The sequence below is a fragment of the Acomys minous genome, assembly GCF_964271855.1.
Source record: "Acomys minous genome assembly, chromosome: 19".
NCBI lineage: Eukaryota > Metazoa > Chordata > Mammalia > Rodentia > Muridae > Acomys > Acomys minous.
The window spans coordinates 16,215,493-16,237,718 of record NC_140499.1 but is presented as its reverse complement, the minus strand read 5'-3'; the positions used below and the strand labels follow the sequence as shown (position 1 = coordinate 16,237,718).

The 22,226-nt window shown below is 36.0% G+C and overlaps 1 protein-coding gene across 8 annotated transcripts in view; it reads right to left on the bottom strand.

Annotated features, from left to right (window-relative positions):
- Positions 1-22,226, bottom strand: part of BLTP1 (bridge-like lipid transfer protein family member 1) — a 181,553-nt gene that overhangs the window by 142,606 nt on the left and 16,721 nt on the right. For all 8 annotated transcript variants that reach the window (XM_084768626.1, XM_084768625.1, XM_084768630.1 and 5 more), the window contains exons 7-15: positions 19,858-20,044; positions 17,976-18,057; positions 17,217-17,410; positions 15,108-15,187; positions 13,222-13,372; positions 8,824-8,980; positions 8,329-8,407; positions 4,487-4,578; positions 2,696-2,813 (exon numbers count right to left, since the gene is read on the bottom strand). In XM_084768626.1, coding sequence (XP_084624752.1) covers positions 2,696-2,813; positions 4,487-4,578; positions 8,329-8,407; positions 8,824-8,980; positions 13,222-13,372; positions 15,108-15,187; positions 17,217-17,410; positions 17,976-18,057; positions 19,858-20,044 — 1,140 coding nt within the window. The remainder of the gene's footprint in view (positions 1-2,695; positions 2,814-4,486; positions 4,579-8,328; positions 8,408-8,823; positions 8,981-13,221; positions 13,373-15,107; positions 15,188-17,216; positions 17,411-17,975; positions 18,058-19,857; positions 20,045-22,226) is intronic.

Sequence of the window (22,226 nt, the reverse complement as noted above, 5' to 3'; positions counted from 1 at the left end):
AAATGAAATACCTGAAAAAAGTAATATAAGGTATTAGATATCTGAAAATGAGTAAAGTCGTCAGAAGATTTACATAATAAAAAGCAGTAAATCAAATGTTGTATTTCCCATGGATAGCTACTGATTCTAATAAATCAGATAAACTCTGTAGGACTAAATTTCTAAAGCCAGAATCAATAAAAGCTACTAGATCTAATGTAGTAATATTTATATTATTTGTAGACTACATGCTTTTATACTTATGAAATATGAATGTGCCAAGAAGATTTTTTAAAACTATAATGGCATTGACTTAATCCACACTAACAGAAGTCTGAACAGGAACTCTGAGCCTAAAACAACATATTTGACTTCCTGAGTATACTGTCATAGACGGCAATAGTCAAAATGAAATAATCAAGCTAGAAGAGGGAGCAACTGATTCATCAATGCGATCTTTACCTTTTGCTAGTCTGATACAAAGCAGCAGCCTAAACTGAGTTCTTCCATTTGCTTCTAAGCTCAAAATTGGATTAACCTTTTTTACAGATTGATTTATTTATTATGTATACAGTGTTTTGCCTGCATGTACACCTGCACAGCAGAAGAGGGCACCAGGTCTCCTTATATAGATGGTTATAAGGCACCATGCGGCTGCTGGGGATTGAACTCAGGACCTTTGAAACAGCAGATAGTGCCCTTAACCTCTGAGCCATCTCTCCAGCCCTGGATTAATATTTTTATTGTCATTATTTAGAACAGAAAGGTTGTATTACAACAGTCCCATTGATATTCTCGGCCTAAAGCAAATTAAGAAAGCATACCACTTAGCTAAACAGCTGCCTACAGAATGAGAAAAGATCTTCACCAACTCCACAACTGACAGGGGCTAATATCCAAAACATATAAATAACACAAGAAAGTAGACATCAACAAACAAAATAATCCAATTAAAAATTGGGGTAGACCTATGTATGGTGGCGCAAGCCTTTAATCCCAGCAATAGGGACACAGAGGCAGGCAGGTCTTTGTGAGTTCGAGGCCAGCCTGGTCTACAAAATGAGTTCAGGACAGCCAAGGCTACACAGAAAAGCCCTGTCTTGAGGCAAAAACAAACAAACAAACAAACAAACAAACAAACACGGGGTAGAGATATAAAGAGAGTTCTCAACAAAGAAATCTCATGGCTGAGAAACACTAGAGATATGTTTAACATCCTTAGCCATCAGAGAAATGTAAATCACAACAGCTCTGAGATTCTAGCGTGCACCTATCAGAATGACTAAGATCAACAACACAAGCGACAGCTCACGCTGGGGAGGTTGTAGACCAAGGGGACACTCCTCTATTGCTGGTGAGAGAGCTAATGCATAGCTACTTTGGAAATCAATGATGGGTTCTCAGAAAATTGGGAACTGCCCTACTTCACGACCCAGCATATGCCCAAAGGACTCTGCACCCGACCAGAAGACACTTGCCCAACTCTGTGCATAGCGGCTTTATTCATAACAGCCAGAAACTAGAAAGAACCTAGATGTGTCCCTCCACTGAAGAAAGGGTTTAAAAAAAAAAGGCAGCACATTTACACAATGGAGTATTATTCAGCCGTTTAAAAACAAAATGGCAACATGAAATTTGCTGGCAAATGGGGAAAAAAATCATCGAGTGAAGTAACCCAGCCCCAGAAAAACAAACATGCTATGTATTCACTTACAAGTGGATATTAGCTGTAAATTAAAAGATAATCATGCCACAATTCATAGACCCAGATAAGCTAAATAACAGAGAGTGTTTAAGGGGAGACACAGGATGGGTGGACTGGGGACGTATGGGGATAGGAACAGTCAGGTTGTGGGATGGAGGGAGAAAATATGGGGGAGAGACTGGAATTGGGGGGCATTTCAGGAGTGAGGTAAAAAAAAATCTAATGCAATGGGAACTCCATGAAATCTACACTAGCAAAGACTAGTAATGGTGGACACAGGGCCTGAACCATTCTCTGTAACCAGGAAAGGCCTCAAGTAGAGGGAATGGGACACCAACCCAGCCACAAAACCTCCAACTACAGTTTGTCATGCCTGTAGCATGTGCTGGGACCAGAGCCTAGTGTAACCGTCATCAGAGAGACCAGACAGACTTCATCCAGCAACTGGTGAAAGCAGCTGCAGAGTCCCACAACCAGATACTAGGAGGAGCTCAGCAAGTCCAGCCCATGAAGGGAACGACTGGAGGAGCCAGAGGGATCAAGGATACCACAAGAACAAGGCCCACAGAATCAACTAACTGGGACTCAAACGGGCTCACAGAGATCAGGGAGCCTGCATGGTCTGACCTAAGCCCTTTACATATGTATGTTTGTTGTTTTTATGGGACCCCTAACAATGAGAGTGTGGAGGGGGGGCAGGTTGTCCCTGACTCTTGCCTGCCTTTGGGACCTTTTTCCTCCTACTAGGTTGCCTCATCCAGCCTTGATATGAGGGAAGGTGAAGGGGGGGGGGGGGATCTGGGGGAAAGGGGAGGTGGGGGGAGAGATAGGGAGGGAGGAAAAACTGCAGTTGGGATGTAATATATGAGAAAAGAATAAATAAGAAAACTCATAGGGAAAAAGAGGAAGCATATAATCTTACCACACATCCCTACATTAAATATAAAACAAAACATACAGAGTATAAATAAGCTCACCACAATAAATCACTCTCTATTTATCAGAAAATACCTGTAAAGAAGTTCTTCTGTGCAAAGATGAAGTGGTATGTGGCTTTATAAACTTCTAATTCACACTGCCATGTCTGTGGCATGTTCCAAATTCTGGGGTAGCTGGCATTGATGTGAAACTGCAAAACAAATGTTAGAGCTTAACATGTAACATTGCTAAGAGCACTGGAAATGAAGCCACACACACTAGTGAGTAAGTAGAACTTGTTTTCCCACTGAGCTGTACAGAAGGTGTCACTGACACTTTCTAAACTGCTATAGCAAAAGCCCAGTGTCTCTGGTCAATACCTAGATCTTGAAATATTAAGCTTTGCTGTGACTAAAATTCTCTGAGAGCAAAGAGTCATTCTCTGGTTCCATCAACACATACACCTAACGTAGCAGGTAGCAACCCACGCCCGTGTTCTCCTTTGCTAAAGGAAGAAGGGTGGAATACCATGTATTCTATCCTTCAACCTGACTTGGGCATTTCTGCAAAGACAAAAGCTGCCTGCCTAGGAATAGCAGTGTTTTAGATAGCCCCATTTATCAGCAACAACTTGAGAATTCTAACAACTGCTGAACTGTAATGAATATTGAGCTTGATACATGATTTTATAATATATTTTAACATAATAATAGATTTCCTATAGTATTTTATGTTATTCATATACTGCCTACATGTTTTTATACTTAGGAATTAAGAATGCTCCAAGAAGTAAGTTTGGTTTTTTTGGTTTTTTTTAATTTTCACCTATGATGGCATGGACTTAACCCACACCAACAGAAAAGACTGCAGAGACTCTGGGGCTAAAACAATGTATCTGGACTATTTATGCATGCTGTCACAGATGATTAATATATATTATATATGTATATATATTATATATGTGTATATGTGTTTCTTACTAATCATAAAATTGTGAAATTTTCATCTTAATTTCATATCTTAATGTGTAAGATATTGGCTTAAGGCAAGTAGTTTAGAGCCTTATGACATCATCCAACATAAATGAATCTTCTGTGAATATAAACCAGCCTAGAGAGTAGGTTTTTGTTGTGGTTGTTGTTATTGTCTTCTAATCTGAAATTAAATTCTAACAAGTTTGGGGCCTTCTAGAACCTCCTACATATTAGAAGCAGAGAGATAAAAAGAGATGCCAAAGGCAATACGAAGCACTGGGAATCTAACTCTCTTCCCAAGTTTAGTATAACCAGGGTACCCACTTGGAAGCTCTTATATAAGAATAGAGATAATTGTAGTGGAAGGTTTGGTTTCCTTAAAACTCAGTTACGTCATGTAAATATGTTTTTGTTTTCATACCAAGTGTGGGATATGGGGCTGCCTTTAGTTTGTCCACAGCTGATAACTGTCTTGTGAGGGGTGTGATCTTTGCCAGCTGCAGTTAGTTGAATACTGAGAACTCTGAGAGGGTATAAATACCAGAGCCCAGAGAGAAAAGAGGAGGCTTTGAGGGACACTCAGGGAAGGAAGAAGGCTGCTGCTGTGTTTGCTGTTCTGCTGGGCTGTGGGATGTCCTGACAACTGAGATGGGTATTTTCTCAAAGAACCCAATGACTCTTAAACAGCCAGAAGTAGCTAAGGAAAACTATGCCCTGTCCCCTTTCCTTTTTAACCTGCCTTCTCTCCTACCTAGTATTGGGGAGTTGGAAAGGAGGCAGAGGCATTAAGAAACCAAAATAAAATAAAAAGGAGCGCCAACATAGTTTTTTGAAATTTTACACTAGAAAATTGAAACTGAAACCCTGATCTAATGATCTAAATGAATGCATCTCATATATTTAGACTTACCGCTAACATTTCTGCTTCTAAAAGGGTCCGATACTGCATACTTGTAGTCGCGTCAACATGTAGTAGCTGTCCTTTAATTGCAGGGGTATAACCTGATAAATAAAAACACAAAATGTAAGAACCAGAATAAAAAGTATATAATTAAAATTTTTGGAGTAAAACTGAATCCTATTACCACTCAAAAACAAAAGCCTGGACAAACAGCCTAAGTGTACTTCAGTGGCAGGGAGCTTGCTAATGTAATGAGGGCTCCTTCTCAGATAAACTGCTCTGAGTAAGCATCACCACCACATGCTACCTACCCTGCTTTGCTTTTGAGCACAAACCCATAGTGATCTCTCAGTACTCATATGGACGGTTCTAAAATCCCACACTTAAACCAAAATCTACAGGTGTTCAAGACCTATATGCAAAATGTCAAAGTATTTCTTTTATTACATATATCCTCCACATATGCCAAATTATCTCACATTACTTATAAGTAATACTTAATACAATGCAAATACTGTAATAACCATTAAACAGTGATGCTTAGGGAATGGCAAGGAAAAGGTATACAGTACAAAAACAACTTTTCTTAAACATCTCTCATATCACAGTTGCTTGAGTCTATTAATGCAATGCCTAGTGATATAGACTAGTTGTACATGTTTATTCTGTAAGCAATACTTTTCAACTATTAACACAAGTCCCATACTTTATCCACTGACTCAAGTATATATAGTATCATTTTTTCAATTACTCCCTATATAGGGAGTAGGACAGTTGCCACATATCATCTATTTCTCCTGTAATGACACTTTCACATCAATACAGGCCATTCTCAGCACAAGCAGAAGTTTAAAGTACCATTTCCTTTCTTAATGGGCTTATTTTTCTAAGAACAATAGCTATATGTTATTATTCTAAAAGCTTTATAGCTACTCTGCCATGCACCCTACTGTAGACTTTCTTTTCCATCCCAAACATCTGAATTTGAAAAATGTGTTAGGCTTCTGTGTGTTTGAAGTCGTAGCTCCACAAGTTATCTTAAATTCACCAAATCCTTTTAACAATTTTTATTACATTTTATTCACTTGGAAATATGTTGTGGAGGTCAGAGAAATAACCTGTGAGAGTTAGTTATCTCCTCCTACTAATGGGTATCTGGGATACTGATTCCTCAGTCCTTAGGTGGCCCTATTATCTCAGTGTGCCAACATTTGTATGATAGTTATACACTGTAAAATGACACAGGGATGTTTACTATGTGCATTACTGTACTGGCTCGTCTTGTGTCAGCTGACCCAGGCCAGAGTTATCTGATAGAAGGGAACCTCAGTTGATAAAATGCCTCCGTAAGATCAAGTTGTAAAACATTTTCTTAATTAGTGATTGATGGGGAAGGGCCCAGTCCATTGTGGGCACTGTCATTCCTGAGCTGGTGGTCCTGGGTTCTATAAGAAAACAGGCTGAGCAAGGCAATAAGCAGCATCCCTGCATGCCCTCTGCATCAGCTCCTGCCTCCAGGTTCCTGCCCTGTTTGAGTCCTGTCCTGACCTCCTGCAATGATGATCAGCAGTAAGGAAGTGAAAGCCAAATAACATCTTTCCTCCTCAATTGGCTTTTTGTCCATGGTGTTTCATCACAGCAATAGAAACCCTAACTAGGACAATTATTAACTTGAAGATTTTATTTTATGAGTATCTTGCCTGCCTATGTGTATATGCATAGGATGTGTGTGTAGTGCCATAAAATGCCAGAAAAGAATGTTATATATGATTCTAAGCCACCATGTGGTACTGGGAACCAAAACAGGTCCTCTGTAGGGGTAGAAAGTGCTTTTAACTGCAGAGCCATCTCTCCAGCCCCTACATTACCAACTTAAAAGGTAAAAGCAGCCCTATATTTGAATTATTATTAATTTTGTATGCCCTCCAACTTCCTTTCTCCCCTATGATACATGGTAATTAAGGGATTTCTAACAGACTTTTTTTTTTTTTTTTACCAAATAACTCCTCTGAATCAGGCAGTGCTAGTGAATCTCAACTCTCTCCTTCATGGCCTCACATGACTCTTATTTTAAAGCCAGCTAATATAATGGTTGGTTCTATACAAAAAAAGACCTAAAGTTGGGTGGAGTTATATATTATGACATCCTCAGTCACTGTTTCAATGCATTATCTAAACAGGAAAGCCCAAATGGTGTAACTTTTATGTCGATCCCTCTACTTTGTCTCTTTTTATAGTAGTGCCAATACAGGTGGCAGGTACAAGATAAGGGCTAAGTAAAACAAAATATGAATAAATAAAATTAATCACAGTTATCTACAGTATCACTGCCATTTGTTTTTAAAATAAGAGTATTTCTATTCTCTTTACTCTCTAGAAAGCGACTAAGTACGCCACCATCTTAACTCTCCTCGGCCATGAACACACTAAGAGACGGAAATAAAAAAAAAGCAAAATTTAACAAAAATACGTTTATTTGTGCTACTGATTAAGTGCCCAAATTTCAAACAGGCAATGAACTATATTAGAGCGGATGAAACTGTAGATGTAAGAGAATTGTTTGATATTTTAAATATGCATTTCTCAAAGTTATACTGTTCTAAGAACTCACCTTGTTCTAAGGGGGGGAAATTCTACTAACAGTATACCCTAAAACATTAAGCCTGTTAGCTAATCAGTTACTGCTCAAATCCCAGGAGCTGAGCTCAGTATGCACTGCACTGCATCTACTCTCAGAATACCAGAGTCTAACTAGAAAAATATTAAGCAAATTAGTTTCAATCCTATGAGATGAAGACAATGTAATAAGATTTCAGAATTACAACATCTAACAAGTAGAAAATTCTTCTGTCTAGAAAGTCAAATGATTATGTATTAATTTAAACCATCGGTCCATCAAAATAATGCCCTCATCTGCTCATGAATCCTTCCATCATATGATCCAGCCACTCCATTATAGGGTGTAACTCCAAAAACAATGAAATAACTATGCTGGAGAGCCACCTGCATGCCCATGTTCAATGGAGCAGCATTCATAAAAGTCATGACCTGAAAACAAACTAAGTATGGTATCTATCAACTCATGGACAAGAAATATGATACATATATGAAATAGAAAGGTAGCCATAAAAAAACAGATGAGATCCTATCATTTGTGACAAATAATTCAAAATGAAAGCCATTATGTCAAGTGAAATAAGCAAGATAAAAAAAAGATGTGATCATATTAATGACCTTATTAATGCGAGCAACATAAAACAAAAACTGAGCTCACAGAAGTTGAGAGCACAATGGTAGTTAGGAAGAATAAGGAGAAAGAAAGGGTGGGTAGTGGGGGAACAGTGACTACTAAGTTACAGACCGCAATTATAGGCTGACTCTCAGATGAGACTATACTGTATACCTTAAAAGCTCAACGAAAGCCTCTCAGAATGGTAGTACCAAGCTATGAGCACAGCACTTGCGTGTCTGAGGCAAGAGCATCTCACATTGGGGACAAGTCTAAGCTACATAGAAAGACTTTGATCATCATGGGCTACACAGTAAAAAGCTGTCACAAAAAATAATCAGTAAAAAGCTAACCAAGAAGATTTTAAATTACTTTACTACAAAGAAGTTATAATTGTAGAAACAGACATATTTACTTTGTTTTGAACATGGGTTCAAACAACACATAGTATCCCATAAACAGGTACTATTTTATGTACCAGTAAAAAAAAGCTAAATTATATTTAAATTAAGACAAAAATTTAAAAAGAAATGTTACCAATATTAATCTGAAAGGACTAACAAACTACATTAGTGTATTAACCATGTCACTGAAAATTTCAGGCAAAATAATGATAGCTTACCATTTTCTTCAACTGTCATTGGAATATTAATTTCTAAATATGAGCCAGCCCCAACATTTACATGTACAGCATTTGTTTCCTAACAAAAGAACAAGATTAATTTATATTATTTATTGAACTTATATTCCTAGCATTTTACTTTTAAATTATCAAAGAACTATAATTACTAATAATATAAACTATAAAAATTCATAAAAAACATGATTCAAATTTATACTAAAATTATATCAAAATTTATACTAAACAAATTTAATAAAATACAAAAGAGAAACAAGAACTTAAAAAGTCCATTGTTATTACTATCCATCATTATTAATTTATTTCCATTATTTAGCACTTAATAAAGTATTATCAAAGTAAAATGTACAAAATTATTCAAGGAAGCATAGGAAGCTCACAGAAATGAATCTAACCATAGAACTATGACCCATATAATACTCTGAGAAATAATTTTCAATTTTTATATACTATTTTCTACTATTCTATAATGAATACCCTGTTTTTAGTAAACAGCAAGTCAATGGTAGCATCTGCAATAATATTCATTCGTAGTTCAAATGCAAGGATCTGTCTTGGTCTTCCAGGTTGTGCAATCTCAGAAACTTTCAGAACTTGATAATCAGGTGGAAAGAAAAACTTCCATAAACAATCTCTACATGAAAAGAAAAAAGAGTAATGGCATGTTTGTTAAACATAAGACCTTTGATATGGAACCAAATCATATTTGAACTTTATATTATTATTGCTAGCCCATTTGACAAACTATTTTTCCACCTTATATTTCTAGGTATCAATAAGCTTTGAGCACCTAATAATAAACTATTACAGCATGAAACATGAGCAGTCCTCAGTCTGAGTTTACATGAGTTGTAAGAACATGCCACAAGCATATCAGTTGTGCAAATTATCAGGAAGAACTAATTCATCATTCCTCCCTGAGCAAGTGACCTAAACCTTCTGAGGAAACCTGACCAGCTCCCTTGTCCCTAAGAATAAATTATCTCATGGAGTGGCACTGAAGATTAAATTAAAATACTTAACGGTGTGTGACACATTAGAAGAATTTCTGTATTATTTTCAGCCATTGAAAAACTGTAATCTTTCTGTGTATGGGTGTCTTGCCTGCACATGTATCTGTGCACTGCATGCACTCAGTGCATGTGAAGGACAAAAGAGGGTGTGAGATCCCACGAGGCCAGAGTTACAGTTAGTTGTAGGCATTATCAACCCAGGTCCCCTTTGAAGCCAATCAGCACTTTCAGCCAGCAAACCAGCTCTCCAACTCCCTGTGATCACTTTTAATCAACATAGTATCAGTGAAAGGACAAAGAGCAATATATTCTAAAAAGCAAGTATTTAGATGCTGAACTTAGTGTATGTCTCCCTAAATCACTTGACAAAGATGAAAGAACCTAAGAAATGTTTAATTCAGAGAATCTTCTATATGAGCCAACATTATTTTAGTACCATGTTCTGTAAAAAGGAACCAAATGAAGCCATTTTGAATAAAGCTTCCATTTTGATTAGGGGTCAAATAAAGGAAGTTTAAGTTCCAAAGACCTCCCTGGGTAACTGGTATCCTGCTTGGCAGGAAGAGACATGTAACACAGGTAACTGGCACGGTTGGCAAGCTGAGACATGGCTGCTAGGCAAGTTCTCCTGCCACAGGTGAATGATCCAACCAATGGTAACAGCATAAACGTACCACAAAGACATGTTCCTAAGGAAGTCCCTACCCCTAAATCCTGATTGGTCGGGTAACTTGGCACAGATGTTTGTAGACTGGAGACTTAAACACTCTGTAATATTCTGGCTCTGTGTTGCATTCAGCTCCTAAGTCTGTTCTGCAGCCCTGACCAATCAGTAGCAGCGTAAGTACAATAAATCTTTGTCGTCTGTTTAAATACTGGGTAAGATGAACGTTCAAAGACACAGTCAGCTCTGGAATCTATGCTGTTGTCCCTGAGGGGTCAGTTTTTGCTTTATTTTATTCAAATAAAGATCTTGTGACTGCTTGGGTTGTTTTGGTTTTTAGACTTAACAGTTCCAAGAAGGTAGCAGTGCATGTCTCTTTCCATGAGAATCAGGAAGCAAGCACAGTCACATGAATAAAGCACACTGAAAAACAAATCTTGTGATTTAATGAACATGAACGGCTCAGAGGCTAAATAAAAATATACTGGGGTTCTTTCTCCAGCAGAGCGAAAACCTGCTAGAAGGGGTTGTGAAAGTGAACTTCCATCACACATTAACTACAGTGTCATTTCTCTAAATAATACATATATTGGTCAGTCTCTAAAGTTAATTTATATTCCAGGCATGGTGGCACACACCTTAAACCCAGCACTCAGGAGGTAGAGGCAGGCGGATCTTTGTTAAGTTTGAGCCAGCCTGGGCTACATAGTGAGGTCTATGACAGACAGGGCTGTGTAGAGTGACCTTATCTCAAAAACTAAAAACTTATGTAGGATAAAAAATTTAACTTCCGTTTTTGAGTAAATATGTGAAATATTTTCAAGTGTCACAAGATTAAATATAATTTAAGAAGAATCATACATTATATACAATAGCATCATAAAAAAAAAAACAAAAAATTACTATGAAAGGAAAAATAACAGAGTCTTGCTATCTAACCTGAACTATTAAGCTCCATCAATGTTCAAGTTTAATAAGTAATCTAACTAAAACTTAATGATCACAGTAATACATTTCAAAGGTTTTCAACAAAATTTATTCTGTTTTTGAACAACTGTTAAACACCGACTTATGGCAGCATATTACTTCAATATACAGCTGGGCGCAGTGTGCTGCCTGTAATCCTAGCACAGGGAGGGGCAAGTGTATCTCTGTGAGTTCAAGGTCAGCCTGGTTTATAAAGCGAGTCCAGGACAGCTAAGACTACACAGAGAAACTCTGTCTTAAAATAAAACAAAACAACAATAATAAAACCATACTGAGAATACTTGCCTAGCATATGTGGGGTCCTGGTTTCATTTCTAATGCCGTTTTTTAAAAACTAACAACAAAGACCATATTACTTGACAAAGTGTGTAATTATTCCAACAATACTAGGTAGGCAGTTCTTTTGAAACTAAAAGAGTATAAAAAGCCAATGCACAGATAGACAGTTTTACTACTCTTTCACCAACAGGTTAATAATACCTGGTTCCATGAGGGACTTCACTTATCTCTCTCTGTTAAAGAAAACTAGATCATGAATACAAAAACTAGACTAATTTTAAGCAATGTCTACTTTAATTTTCAATGTCCCTTAATAATCAGTGCTAAATGTTTCCTTTAAAATTCTTCAGAAGTAGGAAACTGGTCATAATATATTATAAATAAGTTACTTTAAAATTAATAAATGACTGGTTTTGAAAACTAAACAGGTATGATTCTAAAGACATATATAGTTCTGGATACTCAGAGTCTAACGCAAAAGGGTCACTTGAATCCAGGGTGTAAGACCAGGTTGAATAAGAACCCCCACCTCAAAACAAACAAGCATGCCTTTCAGAAACTCGCCATTACTGTAAAACCCATACATGCGTTTATTATTTACTTACTTATTTACTTATTTATTTATTTTCTTTAGGCCTTGCACAAGCACTCTACCATTCTCTTAAAGCCTCAGCCTGTTGCCTTCTGAGTTTGGGGTCTCACTTCAAAGCTCAGACTGGCCTCCAACTCACAATTTTCCACCTCAGCCTCTGGTGTACTAAAGTGGCAGGCATGGATCACTGTACCTGACCATGTTTCTTTATCATTAAACACTACCTACAAGTCCCTGGGGCAATTTCTACTGTCCTTATTCATTTTCCCTTGGTTATTCACACCCCCTTTCCTCCCCTAGCAAATCACTACTTATCTTTCATAAACTACACTTGCACTGCCTCTAGTAAAGCCTTCCTTCTCCACTGTGCTAACCATAATGCAAAGTAGCTGGTTACAAGCTAAACTATGTCCTAAAAATTCACGTTTAAATCCTAAGCACAGACTTTAGAACACGACTGTACTTGGTTACAGAGACCTTAGGGGTGACTGTGTGCAAGAACATCAGAATATATCCTAACCCTTATGGCTGGTGCTCTCCTTAATTAAAGGATCAACATACTGGGGTACAGAGTATGTAAAAGAGGAGATATCACATGCTGGCCTAGTGTCAGTAAGAGGCCTGGGACGTATCCTCCTCTTGGTTCCTCACAGGGAACAAGATTGCAAGTAGGACTCTTTGGCCTCCAGAACTTGATTAAACAAACTTCTGCTGCTGAAGCTATATCCCAGTGATGCTTTGCTATTCAGTCCTGGGAAATCACTACTGTTTGTCTAAGCCTGTCACCAAGACCCTTTCCTCACTTTTTACAGCTTCACTAAAGCAATGGCTTTCATTTCACCAAAGTCTTTAATTTCTGAATCTATACATCCCCAAAATACTTGGCTCACTGAGGGTCAATAAGTAAATCATCCATTGAATACAAAAATAAAACAAGAGAACCAATAAATGGGCTGCTCATTGGAGTTTGCTTGTAGTTTCTCCACAAACAAGTTAAAATTTGAAGCAAAGTGTTCATGGAAAAAGTACTTTGCCATAACATCATAGTTTATAAAAACTAAAACATTGGGGGCTAAAGTGATGGCTCAGCTGTTAAAAGAGTCTGCTGCTCTTCCACAGGACCTGAGTTTGGTTCTTGGCACCCACAATGGGCATCTCGAAACTGACTGTAACTCCAGCTCCAGGAGATCCCATGGCCTTCATGAGTACCTGAGCTCATGTGCACATACCCACAGACACACATAAATACACAGAATTTAAAATAATAAAAATATTTTAAATAGTTAGTCAATATCTCAATACACCTGGAAAACTATCAGAAATAGAATTCATTCAAGTACCTCTGCCTGTCAGCCCAGGGTCCATAATTAAAGTCTGTTCCTTTACCACAAACAATATCTAGTCCCCAGCATGGAGGTAAGTCTTGTAGTTTGCAATCTTCACTGCTTATTTCTCCTTCTATACTCTCTTCTGTTTCTTCTGGAACAAGTCCTACACGCCAGAATATATAAAGGCGATTATTTAAAATAATTATTAGGAAGCTTTCTTACAATATTAGCAATTCAAATGTTTTAGTCTCAGGAAACCTTACTCATAAAAAAATATAAAAGTTCCAGATAGGTTGGTTTTTTGTTTTATTTATATGTTATATATCAAATTTATTGTTTAATTAAAATTCCATGATTTTAAAAGGCTTTATTTAAACAATAAACTTACAATGTACTTACATAAAAACTTTAGTATTTAATAAAGATATACATAAATTAAAAATAAAAATAACTATTTAATAAAAATTAAATAAAGTTTTCATTAAAAAAAAAAGCAAAAACTGTATTTGCCAAAACGATTCAGTAGGAAGTGCTGTAAAAGTATTTACATCAACAGGTCAATGTCCAGCCAAACAGAAAACAAGTAGATTGTTATAGCTGCAGACACTTATCTATTTTTGAAAGAATCTGAAGCAATATGGCCTCATGTGTATATGGAAAAGGAAGAGACATTTATATAGCCTTTTCATATACAGTTGAATGATACTGATACTTGAACAAACTTCAACAAGTGGCACTTTTAGAAGATTACAGTGTAGACCCTGAAACCCATTACTCAATTTTTCAAACTCTCTCATGTTAAAACTACTTCTCGCTCTTATATTCTGAATGAATCTTTTATCCATATATTACTCTGTAATATTATATTAATATATATGATTTACATATAGAACTATGTATGTATATATACATTAATTAATTATATTATATAATTATATATTACAAATTATAATTGTATAATTATATACTGTTCATTTTTATAAGTATTGGCAAGTTTATCATTAAACTTTTCCTAAAACCACATACAAATATCACTAATAGTTTCATTAGAAAAGCTGTTAATACTGAGATGCTGTCAGACAACACTGAAGTTTGCAAAATTTTCTAATTTTCACCCGAAAAACTACATGGTTTGTCTTGAATTATTTTTTTCAAGTAAAAATAGTGTTGCATGAAAACAACAACAACAACAAACAGGCTTGTGAGTCAATAAAGCGAGTGCTCGTTTTCCACATTCACTAGTACACTCTGGCCTGCAGCAGTATTCTGTGTGTGCTTCCCTCCCAGGTCATCACACCAAGGGTAAAGACTACTTGTGCTCAACAGGTGATAAAACTGATCATCTTTAAGTTTCCTCTAGGAACTCTTTCAGATTTGGCATTTTCTGTTGAACTGCCAATGTGCAGCAGTGACTTCTGAACACCACTGCATCTACAACGTCAAGATAAAAAGGCAAGTAAAATCCTGGTCCTATACTGAAGATAGAGGGTTTGGGACCACACGAACCCCTTGGAGGCAAAAAGAATAGAAGTGTGAAAAAAGAGCTGAAACAATCCAATATTAGGTACTTTTCTCAAATAGAAGTCATCTAACAATCACTGAAAGTAGCTAGGTCTCAATTTTTACGTGTTGAAGTTCAAGTATAACAAATTTTTATTTTCGCCTCTAAACTAAGGCAAACTACCTGTTACCACACTCCTGAAGGGTTTTCCTTAGTTATTTGCATCCCCAATGTTTGAGGTGTATCTGTAAAATGCACTCTGCAGAAAAAATTAGTTTAGAAAGTGGTAATATAATAGCTCAAGTCTGAAGTTTGAAGATTTCAAATATGTAGGCAACAGCATGCCATAGAAGAAACAGAACCATTCCTTTAAGACATACCTTCAAAGAGGACATACCTGGTTCATCCATGTAGTAATAGATGTCAACATCATTTGACTGCATCACCACAAAACCTTCTCCCATCAGTCTTGGTGGCCTACAAGAACAAGGGTGAGACACACTAAATGTAGCTTAGACTACAAAATGCTCAGCATTCTAGTGGACAGTAATTAAGAGTGAAGAGAAAGAGGAAAAAACAAACAAAAATAAAACTACAAAACACATGACAGGTTCTATCTTAAAAAGAAAAAAACATCTTTTATACAGGCAAGAACTGTAACAAGTTAATCTAGTTGCATTTTACATCAGGTTAAATGATAAAATGACGCTGAAAGTTAATTGGTAAGTTAGTGTAGGAAGAAAACAACTGGCTTATAGTCCTCACTTTAAATTTGGAATGAGATAAAATTACTTAAAACAGAGGTTAAATGTAACACTAATTATTAAAGTATAACAATCAAATCTGCTTTTATGATAAAATATAAATGATGTGTTAATACCATTATAATCCTAAGTAATACTTAGTCTCACATCATAATAAAGTATAATCATTCAGAAACAAAAGAATTGCCATTTTTATCTGTAACAATTGAATAACTTTTTCTCTAAGAATATTTCATTGATTAACTTAAAATGAATGTAAAGCAAACATCCTGAACTTAAACTTAAAATCATGAATGTTTAGCCTAGATTTCCTACTCTCAATCCTATAGTATTGTATTCTACATGAAAATTCACCTTTCAATCATCAGATAACAGCACACACGAATGCAGTAATTTTCTTCTATATATGTTTTAAGCCACAAAAGTTAAGCCAATCTGGTTAGAGTTTTTTGTTTTGTTTTGTTTTGTTTTGTTTCAAAATATAATTTCATATAGCCTATGGCCTGAAACTCATTAAGTAGCCAAATCTGATCTTGAACTCCTTACCCTCCTGTCTCTACCCACTAATGCTGAAATAAAAGTCATAGACCACTACACACAATATCCACATTTTTGAAAAAATACAATTTTAAATAATGTTACATCAAATAATGTTACATTAATTGAACACTTTTTCATATCTCTCTCTAGTTACTTAAAACTGCAGTTCTACTCAATACACTTTATCTATACATACAAGATTGTGTTCAACTACTGAATTCCAAAAATATCTTTGCTCAAGTCTATGTTCTCAAAGACCAAGACCAAGAAAACACACAGCCACCTAGAACTCATAGAGTTAAAATTTCCTTCTCATGATTTCACAAAAAACTTACATTATTGATACAACAAAGAAAAAGCTGCAACATCACAATAGAAATCTTCCATGGATATACTTAAAATTACACAACTTCAGCCAGAGTTCATATCATAAAAAATAAAGACACTGAGAAAGTAGCAAGCCTGGGAACCATTATCCCAGAGGTAAATACAAGACCTGGTGTCTGACAGGAGTTAAAGAAGGGCTGCCTCCTCAGGGCCTGGTCCACTGCTGCACAAGCACCTCACCACATTGGCGGGTCTATTGTGCATCACTATGTAACATCTTCTAAAGAGAACAGCTATTTCAGCACAGGGAACACACTGGAATGCGAGTGGGGGTTCAAAGAAAATCAAGCGGTTGTCTCAAAGCATGACCTCTCTAACTTAGCCAATTTTCCCAAAAGAAATTTTGATCAATTTTCAACTTTCAGTAACTGCACTGTAATCAATCCCTTCAATTTACTACCTTTTTTGTTTTTGTTGTTGTTGCTTTGTTTTGTTTTCCATCCTGGACTCTCTTTGTAGACCAGGCTGGCCTCAAACTCACAGCGATCCGCCTGCTTCTGCCTCCCAAGTGCTGGGATTAAAGGCGTGCACCACCACACCCAGCTCAATTTACTACTTATCCACGTGCTCTAGATAGAAAAATGGGTATGTCCTAACATAACACCAGAGCTTAAGTTAAGCCAAAATAAGTGAGCAAAAGAGGGTAAAAAAATTATCATTATAATCACACAGAAACACATTGAAAAATATACCTATCAATTCTTAGCACAAAGGCTTTTTAACAACTGAAAAATGTGTGTGATTGCTGTACAAGTTCTACCACTGATATGAGAAGGATGCTACATGAAGCTACTATTTTCATGATGTTTTCTTACTCATCATTTTGTAGACCAACGTATCTTGGGCTGGGAACAAGCATGACTCGAACATTTTCAAGCTTTCCTTTCACAATGTGCATGAACTGGTCCAGATGACTTGAAGGCGGTTTTGTAGTATAAGTTAAGAAAGCATCATCAAAGTTGATGCACAGAGTCTGAGGTTGGTAATGATTCCCAAAGGCCAAACGTCCCTAGAAACATAAAAGAAACGTTATACCAGCATAGTCTAGTCACTGTTTTTCCTTAGCTGACTTAACATTTTCAAGCAACAGCTAAATGAGTCCCCATTAGCTGCATATGCTATTTAAATCATTACCCAGCCGGGTGTGGTGGCACACACCTTTAATCCCAGCACTCAGGGGGCAGAGGCAGATGGATCCCTGCGAGCTGGAGGCCAGCCTGGTCTACAAATTGAGTCAAGGACAGCCAGGGGTACACACAGAGAAACCCTGTCTTGCAAAACTTAAAAATAAATAAGTAAGTAAATGAACAAATAAATAAATCATTATCCAAAATCATCATCACTTATTTAAACCAATATAAGTTTAGAGCCATTTAAGCATTTGTAAATAGCCCTTCAGGTTTAATAAGCATCTAAACACTGAGCTGGTGTAAAAATAGCTCATTCACACCTTACAGAAATAGGAACTAAAATGTGTACAAAATTACTTTCTTTTCTTACACGGACATTGTATTTGCAAAAATAAGTTCTATGTGCTAATGTGCCAAACATTAACTCGAACATAATTTACTTACTGTGCTCACGTTGACCTTAATGACTGGAATAAGTGATCTCCATGAAGATGTGGGGTCTTGAGATTCTGTTTTTACTTTAACTCTAATGAGAAAAAATAAAACTGACATGAAGAAAAACTTAAATACTTGAAGATACAAAATTAAACTTCCTCATAACATATATCACTAATGCCAGCTGCATTTTCCAAATACATATAATGAGTATTCAAGTAAGCAAAACAATGACCATGTGAAGACATAGTAATATTCCAAAAGTATCTCTTAGCATGTACTTTTTCATTCTAGCTTTTTAAGCTATAGTGAAAAACTATTTTTGTAGAATAACACTGTAGAATAAAACATGGCATCATTACTGTACTGTGACACCCATTACGTCACCCTACTATATAACACAACAAAGTCACTATATCAACCATGTGACTCACGCTATCAAGGTATAAGTCAGTATGACCTTCATCGCCTCTCCTGGTAACCACTTTCCACTCTATTTCTCTGAGTTTAAGATTGGGGAAAGACAGGCATATTTTGTTGGGTTTTCTTTTTTCTACTTATTTTAAAGAGTATTTTTATTAATTCCTTGACATTTTCCTTTCCTTGTTAATTTTTTAAAGAAAGGGTCTCACTATTAGCTAATTTTAAACTCACATTTGTCTCCATACCTAGCCGAGTTGAAATTTTTTTTAACTACACATGCAAACAAGATTATGTTGTATTTGCCTTTCTGTGCCCGGCTTATTTTATCATATCCATTTTGCTGCAAATAACAAGATTTCCTTTTCTTAAAAAAGCTGAATAATATTTCACACGATGGAACAATTTTCAGATTAAAAAAACACAAATAAAAGGAGAATCTGTATCTAAAACAGTTAGTTAAAATTAAGATGAGCTTCATTTGAAAATAATAGTTTGACAACAAAACCTCTTAAATATAATTTTTAATTTAAGAAACTTTCCCAGCACTCAGGGAGGCAGAGACAGGCGGATCACTGTGAGTTTGAGGCCAGGCTGATGCACAAAATGAGTCTAGGACAGCCAAGGCTACACAGAGAAACCCTGTCTCAAAAAAACAAAAGAAAAAGAAAAAAAAGAAACTCGTTTCTCTGCAAAGAGTATATGAGTTATTACATTTACTAGTAATTTTCTAATTATGGCTTATTTTCCAAAACTCATACTAAATTCTTATGCTTTGAACACTGTGTCGACTGCCAGCATTCTTTATAAATGCCTTCTTCGAGTTTTCTCTTTCTGCAATAGCCTTTCTTTTAATCTGTTCTTGCCCTATCTTCCCCCCCTATATAAACAAAGATAAGTGACAGTGATACTTCTGTGATAGTGATATCTTTGTGGCAAATAGACCTTATTCTGTTTTCCTTTGCGAAACTGTTATATATTTAAAGTATATATATACAAAAAGACTTTAACATATGTTTCTAAAGGAACAGCAGAGTTCAGGGCTGGGGGTTAGCTCAGTCGTACAGTTCTCACTTAGCATGGGCAAGGCCATGGGTTCAATCCTCAGCACCACCAAAAAGAAAAAGAAAAAAGAAAGAGAGAGAGAAAGAAAGAAGTCACATTACAAGAAGAGGCCACACATGATTTTTCAAAATACAATATTTTTCTGTGTAATTTGAATATATAAGTATGGTATATGTTTATATATATATATTAAAAGGAAAAAAGGCAAATAATAGTCTCTCTGAATATGGAAAAAAGTAAGACTAACAAGATATGGGACTTTTATATAAACTAATCTTGCATCACTTTAATATTTAAAAGATTATAAACTATATAAAACAGATTAGATTCTGTTTATGTAAACAGTGTTAATGACAATCTACTAAAGCTTAAATACGGAAATTAAGAGTCAAGTATAGCACAGAACCTTTCAATTTTGGACTGAGTTCTTGTTCTTCCATTTTCCCGGGTTTTGTCATCATCTTTCTTGGGTGGAATTATAGTTGGTTCCAAACCAAACAGCTCTTGAAGGCGTCCATAAAGGTCAGAGCGATTGTAGACATGAAATTCAAAGTCATTAACTGTAATATATAACCTGGTTTCTGCCTTTGGATCTAAAGACACAAGGTACAGAAAATAAATTAATAAAGCAAGAAAGAGAGTAATGAAAAGAAAGGTTTTAGTCAGCTTTTGAAGAATTTTAATCAAAATATTTTTTTGTCAAAACTTGTTTAACAAAATAAAACCTACTTATGAGAGAGAGGACATTTGCTTCTACAGAGGAAGTTTCAAGTCATAGATTTCATGTTAACCGTATCAGGAGACACTTACCAGAGATTTCTTTTGTTCTAATATGAAATTTACATTTTCATGACATCTTTTGTAATTTTAGTCGATTTTTTATCTTCCACCTAAATCATTATATTAAATACTCTTTAAAATTGAATAACCAATTAAAATTAGTTTTTAAAAAATGAGTGAAAATAACTTTCATTTTAGTAGTATGTGAAACTATAATTTTAAAAAGAGATACTACTCTTTGTGAAGACACCAAAATGAAATGTGAAAACTATTAGCTGTTATAAATTTTTTACTAATATACTGCCACTCACATTTCTTAAAAGAAAACTAAGAAAAACAAATCATAAATATTTCTTTTTAACATAGTAATCTTGTTACTTCAATCTTGAAGTATTTTATCATCACTTTCTAGGAGAACTGGGCAGGAGGGAAATAAATTCAGCCCCAAAAATAAAAAATAAAACGGTGGTAAAAATAAAGAAAAGTAATATTAACTCCAAGCTCTTGGTGGCTATGAGTGGTAAGTTTCCTGTCATTTAAACAGCTCTTTGACCTGGATTCTCTGCTGTTTCTCCAGGTTTACTGCATGACTACGAGCCAAGACAATCCCTACTGCATCAGCCGTTCCATCATTCTTCCTTACTGCATAACAAATGCTTAAAGCAGACAAATAAACAGGTAATTTTTATTAAAAGGCATAAGGTACTGTATTCTTAAAACCATTCTAAACAAGTAATTCAAACTCCATCATCCATCAGGTTTAAACCTGTAATCAACAATGGCACCCCAGACTCTAAGGTCAAAGAGCAAATGGCAGCATTCAATGTCTCCAATTTTTATTTAACCAATACGTAATTTTCGTACCCAAACCCAATACAGTGTTCCTCAACAACAAATCTGTCTTTTCCACTGCTAAAGTTCAAAAGCTTTGATTGCTCTTTCATGTCTGCTTTAAACATTTAGAATCCAAACACTTTTTACTGCTCAGCCTCAAGTCACCGTCACTTTCCACATACAGCCATCTCAGTCTAGTCCTGTTCTTTTGTCCTGTTCTTCCTCACACTGGGCTAAACACATTGACCAGACTACTTAAAGCACAAGATCATCTCATCCTCTATTCCCTAACTTCCTAATGGCTTCCTATCTCACTCAGAGAGATAATATGACCTTCCAAATATGTAAGTCCTATACAAGCTACACTCTCACCAGGTAATTCTGTTGTCTACTCCAACTCCAAGTACAGAAGAACCACAGAAAGCTTTCCCTGAGACAGCAACGCTCACACACTCCCCTCATGGCTCAACTGTTCTCTCCTCTGCCAGTGAAGGATCTCTGACGTCCCAGGAGCAACTTCAAGTTTCAGCTCACCCGGCTTTTATACAACTTTTCTCAGCATTCTATTTTCCTCCTTACTTGCTGATTATCTAAATCTAACTAACATGAATGTGAGAAGAGCAGTGAACAGTGGTACCATTTTAGTCACTGGTAAATTTCTAGTGCCTGGAAGAATGCTAAATATACAGAAAAACTCATTTGTATAAAAACAATCAACAGGGCATCTTCCTAACATGTCATCCTTCTAGTAAAGCAAAAATCTACCATGAGATCTTACACTGCTTAAATAATAAGTACAAACATAATAAATATAAGAATATTTTTATAATCTCACATAGACCTGTACAAGTAGAAATTATTACCCAATTCTTCAAGTCATAAACAACTCACTGGAAACTTACTAAAGCACCTGCCCTCAGTTTTAGGTACCTAGAAGTTTAGTAATGCTCCTTTAGCACAAATGCCCTGAGCATCAGGTTTATGCATCAGGAGTTACAGAGCCCGAATCTGTCCCTAATGGGATCAGCAGTGATGAATAAACAAATGAGGACTGCAGAAGATGAAGCCGGCTGCTCCCAACTTCATCTCTACCATGCAGAATATGCTGAAGATTCTCTTTTCAGTAACACTGCTGCATTAATGTATTTAGGATGCCAAGGT